The following is an 8,412-nucleotide window of genomic DNA, read 5'->3' on the forward strand; positions in this document are numbered from 1 at the left end:
GCTTAAAGTGGCCCGTGTCCGAAGTCGACCTGCGGCGAGGTGCGATCGCCCGGTCTACCCTCCGTGTGGGTACTTAGGTAGGTCGAGTTTGGCGAACAACCCTATCCCACGCGGGGGGCCAATTGGCACGATCGTGGTGAGGCCGAAAGGCCCACCCGTGACTAGTTCCCGGCGTTAGTCCGAGAGGGTCACGACAGGATTGTCCGTCCGGTGGGCGACGTGCCGCGATTCGAGTTACGTGGCCGCTCGCACGCCGGCGGGCGCGAATCTGCAACACTATATTACCAGTCAAATACCATCGTTTGGCCACCCCTCACAGACGTTACATTACCGGTCAGATACCATCGTTTGGCCACCCCTCACAGTCGCTATATTACCGGTCAAATACCATGGTTTGGCCACCCATACGGGCGCTATATTACTGGGCAAATACCATGGTCTGGCCATCCCAGCCCCCATATTACCGGTCAAATACCATCGTATGGCCACTCACACCTGCTACATTTCTGGTCAAATACCAGCGTTGGAACAGCCCTGCAGCCGCTATACTACCGGTCAAATACCAAGGTTTGGCCACCCTCACAGGCGCTATATTACCGGTCAAATACCATTGTTTGGCCACCCCTCAAAGCCGCTATATTACCGGTCAAATACCAGCGTTTGACGACCATCACAGTCGCTATATTACCGGTCAAATACCATGGCTTGGTCACCTCACAGTCGCTATATTACCGGTCAAATACGATGGTCTGGCCACCCCCACAGTCACTATATTACTTGTCAAATACCATCGATTGGCCACTCCTCACACTCGCTATATTACCGGTCAAATACCATGGTTTGGCCGCCCATACGGGCGCTATATTACCGGTCAAATACCATGGTTTGGGCACCCTCATAGCCGCTATATTACCGGTCAAATACCATCGTTTGACCACCCCTCACAGTCGTTATATTACCGGTCAAGTACCATGGTTTGGCCACCCATACGGGCGCTATATTACCGGTCAAATACCATGGTTTGGGCACCCTCATAGCCGCCATATTACCGGTCAAATACCATCGTTTGGCCACCCCTCACAATCGCTATGTTACCGGTCAAATACCATGGTTTTCTGAAAATAACTAAAAGGCAATAAAGCAGTGTGTTACTGGTGTTATAAATATTTTGTTTCTCCTGCAAAAATAAAAAACCTCAAGTAAAAAAAACTCAAGATGCGGCGACCCTTTAGGCGGTGTCATTTATTCGAGGTACTGTTTACATGGTTACATTTCAGTGTTATCGCAAATTTCCTCGATTAAGAGTTCTTAAGAGCAAGTTAGACGGTACAATATGTTATTGCGCATTAAACCGTGAAAAATAAAACCAAATACAATAATTTACTGAGTAGTAGTGTTGTTTTAACGATGGCACGCTGTGAACCGATCCGCCCGTCATTCCGCGATGACGTCACGGACGGGTGGGAGGGGGAAGCGGCCGAGCGGAAAGTCAGGACGGTGTGAGATTCGAGTTCGAGTCGCATCGGCGGAGCTGCGAGTCGGTTCGCCTGTACCGTGATGCCCATGTACGAAGAGACTCGTACGGTGGTGGGCCAGCCATGGCGCCTGGCCGCCGTGCTCATGTCGTCGTGTGCGCTTTTCCTGGTCATCCTGGCCGTGGCCAGCCCGGCCTGGGTTACCAACGACAGCCGGCGCAATAGTCAGTCCATCTGGGAAGTGTGCTGGGGCAGTGACGCTTTGGAGAAGTGTGTCAACACCTTGGGTAGTGGTACGTTTACTGGTCCACCCTCTTGTGACCTTTCTTTTGTTCGTTTCACGTGATCCCAAGACGCCTTGAAGGGAGGAAACCCGATGGGTCCCCCTACGGCCTACTCGGCTCGCACTCGGTTACACCGCGCACCACAAGTATAACGATGTGAATTGAATACTCTCTCTGTGTCTCTCTCTGTCTCTCTGACCGTGTCCATTGTCTGTCTCCACGTCCCTCTCTCTCTCTCTCTCTCCCCCTCTTCCTCTCTCCACCTCTTCTCCTCTCTCCACCTCTTCCTCTCTCCACCTCTTCTCCTCTCTCCACTTCTTCTCTCTCCACCTCTTCCTCTCTCTCCCCCTCTTCCCCTCTCTCCCCCTCTTCCCCTCTCTCCCCTCTTCCCCTCTCTCCCCCTCTTCCTCTCTCCCCCTCTTCCTCTCTCTCCCCCTCTTCCTCTCTCCCCCTCTTCCTCTCTCCCCCTCTTCCTCTCTCTCCCCCTCTTCCTCTCTCTCCCCCTCTTCCTCTCTCCCCCTCTTCCTCTCTCCCCCTCTTCCTCTCTCTCCCCCTCTTCCTCTCTCCCCCTCTTCCCCTCTCTCTCCCCTCTCCCTCTCTCTCCCCCTCTTCCTCTCTCCCCCTCTTCCTCTCTCTCCCCCTCTTCCTCTCTCCCCCTCTTCCTCTCTCTCCCCCTCTTCCTCTCTCTCCCCCTCTTCCTCTCTCTCCCCCCTCTTCCTCTCTCTCCCCCTCTTCCTCTCTCTCCCCCTCTTCCTCTCTCTCCCCTCTTCCTCTCTCTCCCCCTCTTCCTCTCTCTCCCCCTCTTCCTCTCTCTCCCCCTCTTCCTCTCTCTCCCCCTCTTCCTCTCTCTCCCCCTCTTCCTCTCTCTCCCCCTCTTCCTCTCTCTCCCCCTCTTCCTCTCTCTCCCCCTCTTCCTCTCTCTCCCCCTCTTCCTCTCTCTCCCCCTCTTCCTCTCTCTCCCCCTCTTCCTCTCTCTCTCCCCCTCTTCCTCTCTCTCCCCCTCTTCCTCTCTCTCCCCCTCTTCCTCTCTCTCCCCCTCTTCCTCTCTCTCCCCCTCTTCCTCTCTCTCCCCCTCTTCCTCTCTCTCCCCCTCTTCCTCTCTCTCCCCCTCTTCCTCTCTCTCCCCTCTTCCTCTCTCTCCCCTCTTCCTCTCTCTCCCCTCTTCCTCTCTCTCCCCCTCTTCCTCTCTCTCCCCCCTCTTCCTCTCTCTCCCCCTCTTCCTCTCTCTCCCCCTCTTCCTCTCTCTCCCCCTCTTCCTCTCTCTCCCCCTCTTCCTCTCTCTCCCTCTCTCCCTCTCCGTCTCTGTCTCTGTCTCTGTCTCCAGACGGTTGAACCTCCACACCGTTTGAGTTCGTGCCTCCTTATTGGAGGAAAATAAGCACAGGTTCTGTATCACCTGTAGGTGAGTTTTAAATGGAGAAACATTCCTGTAGTTCAAACCATTATGAGGGTTATCTTGTAATTGTGTTTTTACAATGACGTCATAACTCGAAAGGATAAAAAGTTAAACATAAATAAGGCTTGAAATGCATTGTGAGTTTAAATCGTGATACACGTCATGAGTGAGTTTGTTGTTGTTGTAGTTTTTGTAGTTGTAGTGTTTGGAGATGTGTAATCTAATGACACACAAACTGGAGACAGACAATGGACACCGTCGGAGAGAGAGATGTGGAGACAGACAATGGACACTGTCGGAGAGAGAGATGTGGAGACAGACTATGGACACGGTCAGAGAGAGAGAGAGAGAGAGAGAGAGAGAGAGAGAGAGAGAGAGAGAGAGAGAGAGAGAGAGAGAGAGAGAGAGAGAGAGAGAGAGAGAGAGAGAGAGACACAGAGACAGAGACAGACATGTAGACAGACTATGCACACGGTCAGAGAGAGAGAGAGACATGGAGACAGACTATGGACATGGTCAGAGAGAGACATGGAGACAGACTATGGACATGGTCAGAGAGAGACATGGAGACAAACTATGGACATGGTCAGAGAGAGACATGGAGACAGACTATGGACATGGTCAGAGAGAGACATGGAGACAAACTATGGACATGGTCAGAGAGAGACATGGAGACAGACTATGGACACGGTCAGAGAGAGAGACATGGAGACAGACTATGGACACGGTCAGAGAGACAGAGAGACGTGGAGTCAGATAGGCACATGCAGTAGTTGTGTATGCTCCGACTCGATACATGGTGTGGTGCTCAGGAGGGAGTGCCATGACTGTACTACTCCAACACAACTACCCTCCACTTGCACTACTTTTCAACGGTCCCTTGTAATTGTCACATGATCAAATGTGCAGTACCAGTCACACAGGTAGAAAAGTGATAATTTACCTGTTGGCTTATTGTGAGAAAATCAACTAAGATTTGAATAATGATGGTTACCGCTTCCAATGCATGGCCGAATGACGAATCCTTTCCCGAGGTGCGTGCGTGCGTGTGTGTGGTCGAGGTTCGTGCAAGACCTAAATGGTTCTGTGTTTAATATGTTTTGGTTCCATGATGGGGTTGACACGTTCAGTGACAGACACCAGATCGACGACGAAGGCCCTTCTGCTCCCACTATAAATCCAAAGTGACCGTGTGTGTGTCCACTGTCCACATTTCCTGTTTGTTTCCCTCATTTGACACCTTATGAGTCACCAACAATTGGAACAATGAATCAGGAATTTCCTGCTAATTGCAGTGTCCAGGCCACTGTGGGAACTTCCTGGGATTCGGCCAGGCCGGCTGCTCCTGGGCCTTCGTAAGATTGGTTTCTCGTGTATTGATGGGTGGTATTGTAATTTGGAGATACTGTATTTGTAAAATGTAGATGCCGTTGGAAGTAAAGGAAGGGATGAATATCTCTGCGTGGTGTGGGGTATCGGCTTGGTGACGGGCACGTCCATTAAAAATGAAACCAAATCTTCCCATCCAAGTACCTGAGGCAACAGGTAGAGCAGAGCGGTGACTTGCTTCCTTGTATCTCAACGTCTTCCGTGTGAATCGCATGGCTGCAGGTGTCATTTGCTTTGGAGTAGAGTGGGGAAGTACAGGCGGTGCTGCTGATGCTGTGCCCCCTGTAGGTGCGAGAAAGGGATTAATTGATTTGTCGAGGGTTCTGGCGATACCTCGCTTGCTCTTCGTGAAGGACGCCGTGGGATCTTTAACGTCCACCGACAGAGTTAAATGTGCACAATGGACACGTATTTTAATGGCGGTGTAATAAGCACTGGTTACTACTGCGTGTTAGTAAGTCGGGGTGTGAGTTCCAGTCCACAGAGAACACATCTGACTCGGTGGTTCCCTTGCTGCCCCACGATGCCAGTCCCAGACGGGGAGTGATGTGCCAGTTTGTGACCAAATAACCGCAACAGAATTGCATGCTATCTCTTCCTCTTCTGAAGGTGAAAGGGTTATGTATTTGTTTATTTTACAAATATTTTCTTGTCATTGTTCCGAAATACGAAGAAAGGAAGAGCCGCTGGATGTTGACGTGTCCTAAAAGAGATTCTACCATTCGATGCAAGACCGTGAGGTTCTGTACATACAAGACTCGATGGTTCCTCTAAAGAGGTCAATGGCCTGCCACGGTTGTGGATGATGGTCTTGCTCTGCAGGTTTGTTGTTGGATTGTTACCCTCGCCGAAAGAGAGGGTGTTACATTTAGATCCGTTTGTCTGTCTGTCTGTCTGTCTGTCTGTTTGTTTGTCCGCACAGAACTTTAGTGTTTTTCTCCGCAACCACTTGTCGGATTGAGACAAGATTTTCACCATAGGAGTGACTACTCATGAAGAATGTTCTGTTGATAATTATGACGACATGGGTCATGTGGTGTGGCAGCCATGTAGGAAAAACCGAAAAACTTTGGACCTCTGTATATCTGAAACCGCACCAAGGAAAAAATTAAACTTGGCACACGGCAAGTACTCCTCAAGGGGAATGAGTGATTAAAAATATATTTTTTCATAGGTGCCTTCGTGATGTCGTAATTGCATATGTAGAACGCTACATCTGATCAGTATGAAAAATTTTGAGCGTCATCTTGGGATAAAATGGTCCACAGAAAAAAAAAATTGACAACGTCATCAGTCATGTGATTTAGCAACCATATTGTTGTTTTTTTTGTTTTTTTTTAAACATCAAAGATCTTCTCTGAAGTGGCTGAACAGATCGCGGTGAACCCTTACAGGTATGACCGCCTATCCATGAACAAAACGTTCACCCTTATGACATCAGAGGTCACTTGGTTTGGTAGCCATATTTGATTTACCCAACAACCGATAAAAATAATCTTCGCCAGAACGGCTGGACAGATCGAGGGGAAACTTCGCACAAATGTTCCCCAACCCATGGGTGTACAAGTTTGTTCGGGAATAATTGATTGGTCACATCGTTTGGCAGCCATATTGGATTGAAGAAAAATGTTAAGTAATGTTTTCTCTGGAACCGCTTCATCAATTGATGTGAAACTTCGCAATTATGATCTAGTCCTGATGGGGAATACATGTTTTAAATTTCAACTTGATTGGACGCATGATCTGGCTGCCATAATTATTTGATGTATTTATTTTTTTGATCTGGGTTCTTTTTATTTATTTATTTATTTTTATTAAGGCTCACTTGGCTGTGCCTGGACGGGTTTGAGGGTAGAGGAGTAGCAGCTGAAATGCGAATCCTATTCACGTTCCTCCTGATGACTTCATCTTTGCTTTTTGCTTGTTCGAGTTCCTTCTGATTACTTTTTGCAGTCCTGCATTGGAGTAATTTGGTTTTCCATTTCATTTGAATTGAATTAATTTTAATCCCATTCTGAATTCAATTGAATAATAATTAAAAACGTCATGGGTCAGGGTCAGGTGTCCAATCAAAGCGAGATGTCTGGGTACCCGGTCATCACTGCCATCAGTTATAAAGTGGTAGTTCTAGTTGTGTCTCTTATTAATTACATAACACACCACTACATAAACACCATACAAAACAAGTCCAGGCGAGGGTCTGCAATCTCTGATTGCTCTTTTTCTTCTTGTATTGTGGTCCTTTAGGACAACCTGTTCCACACCTGTTGTGTTGTTTTCACATTTGCTGACCTTTCATCATAAATTGTTTGTGCATTATTCATTCCACCTCTTCCTCCTCAGATTTGGTATTTTTTCTTCAGTGACTCACTTGATTGGTTCAGATATGAGATTCAAAAGAGCTTTTTCTCCTCGGTTTCAACATCAATGTGTGGTTTAAGAGGTCGACATGGGTAGTGGAGTATTCCATGACCACAGCGGACTTTGTTTTCCTTTACAAATACGAGATCATCCTTGAGGATTAACATACATTGGGGTATTAAATCTGGTTTTAAATGAAATCTGGTTTAATCCTGCACTCGAACCCTGCACGGAATGTTGAACTTGCCTCGGGTGGGTGGGGTGGGGGGGGGGGAAGGTACCTGGAAGTTTCTCATTCTCATTGAGGGGTGTCACGGGGTGCATCGACTGTAGGATGACTTATCATTGGGATTGGTGAATGTAACGGCTAACAGGCACTTTGCAGGTCGCTGGAAGAAGACTCGGTCATCAACACTCCGCACAGTTTGTGTCGTACATGATGTTACCTGGGCTGCATGTGGCACCTGCCATCCCTTCCTTGTTTTTGTGTATGTTGAAGAATGATCAGGTGCTAATTATGTCAAAAATGCCGGAAGCAGCGACATGTGAGCTCATTACACTGAGTGCTAGGTTCGGTCATTGGTACCTGTCAGGGACTTGAAAGCAAATCTTTTATCTGATCAGGAGTCCATACATGGAATGATCCTGAACAGTCTTCCTTTCGCACTTGTACCGTCACTTGCTGTTGGGCGCACCACAGACAGGTCGCACACTGATGGTCTTACCATTGAATGTTAATAGAGGTTGAAAGGTGGTTCTGACGTTGGTGGAGTGGAACTGTTTGGAATTTGATTCTCATAAGGTGGTTGTGAGTCAAAGATCTTTCATGGTTATGACTCGCACATCATGGTTAAGAACACACTTGCCTCAAAGTACATTACACTTGGTTTGGACGTGGTGTAAGGTCATGCATGTATCCTCTTCCTTCCAGGGCTTCAAGACAGCTGTTCACCTCTATCTCACATCATCCTCCATCCAAAACCATGATCTTTTATACCCTCGTTAACCGTCCAAGCTCATCTCTTTCCATGTCTCCAGCTTTTCCCTTCCTGGGTTTATTTTTTTTTCTCCCCCTTCTGTATCCACCTTGTCCTCCCCTCACCCTCATTCTTCCCAACATCCGTTATTTGTCCACGTGTCTCTCTATTTTGTCCCTCATCCCTGCTGTTGGTGTTTTTTTCTTGTCTGTTTCTGTCTCTGTGTCTCCATATCTCTCTGTCTGTCTCTTCCTCTGTCTTTGTCTCTTCCTCTTCCTCTGTCTTTGTCTCTTCCTCTCTCTCTGTCTTTGTCTCTTCCTCTCTCTGTCTTTGTCTCTTCCCCTCTCTCTGTCTTTGTCTCTTCCTCTCTCTCTGTCTTTGTCTCTTCCTCTCTCTCTCTGTGTCTTTGTCTCTTCCTCTCTCTCTCTGTGTCTTTGTCTCTTCCTCTCTCTCTCTGTGTCTTTGTCTCTTCCTCTCTCTCTCTCTCTCTGTCTTTGTCTCTTCCTCTCTCTCTCTCTCTCTCTCTCTCT

General features: G+C 48.1%; 1 protein-coding gene across 1 annotated transcript in view; it reads left to right on the forward strand.

Annotated features, from left to right (window-relative positions):
• The first annotated feature begins 1,448 nt into the window (after window positions 1-1,448).
• LOC147011353 (transmembrane protein 47-like) overlaps window positions 1,449-8,412 on the forward strand; it is a 27,831-nt gene continuing 20,867 nt past the window's right edge. The window contains exon 1 of the mRNA XM_085858482.1: window positions 1,449-1,768. Within this exon, the coding sequence (XP_085714608.1) occupies window positions 1,558-1,768 (211 nt within the window). The 5' untranslated portion in view covers window positions 1,449-1,557. The remainder of the gene's footprint in view (window positions 1,769-8,412) is intronic.

Source organism: Eptatretus burgeri, chromosome 15 (genome assembly GCF_056783735.1).
Source record: "Eptatretus burgeri isolate ZD-2024b chromosome 15, Ebu_testis_v1, whole genome shotgun sequence".
NCBI classification, from domain to species: domain Eukaryota; kingdom Metazoa; phylum Chordata; class Myxini; order Myxiniformes; family Myxinidae; genus Eptatretus; species Eptatretus burgeri.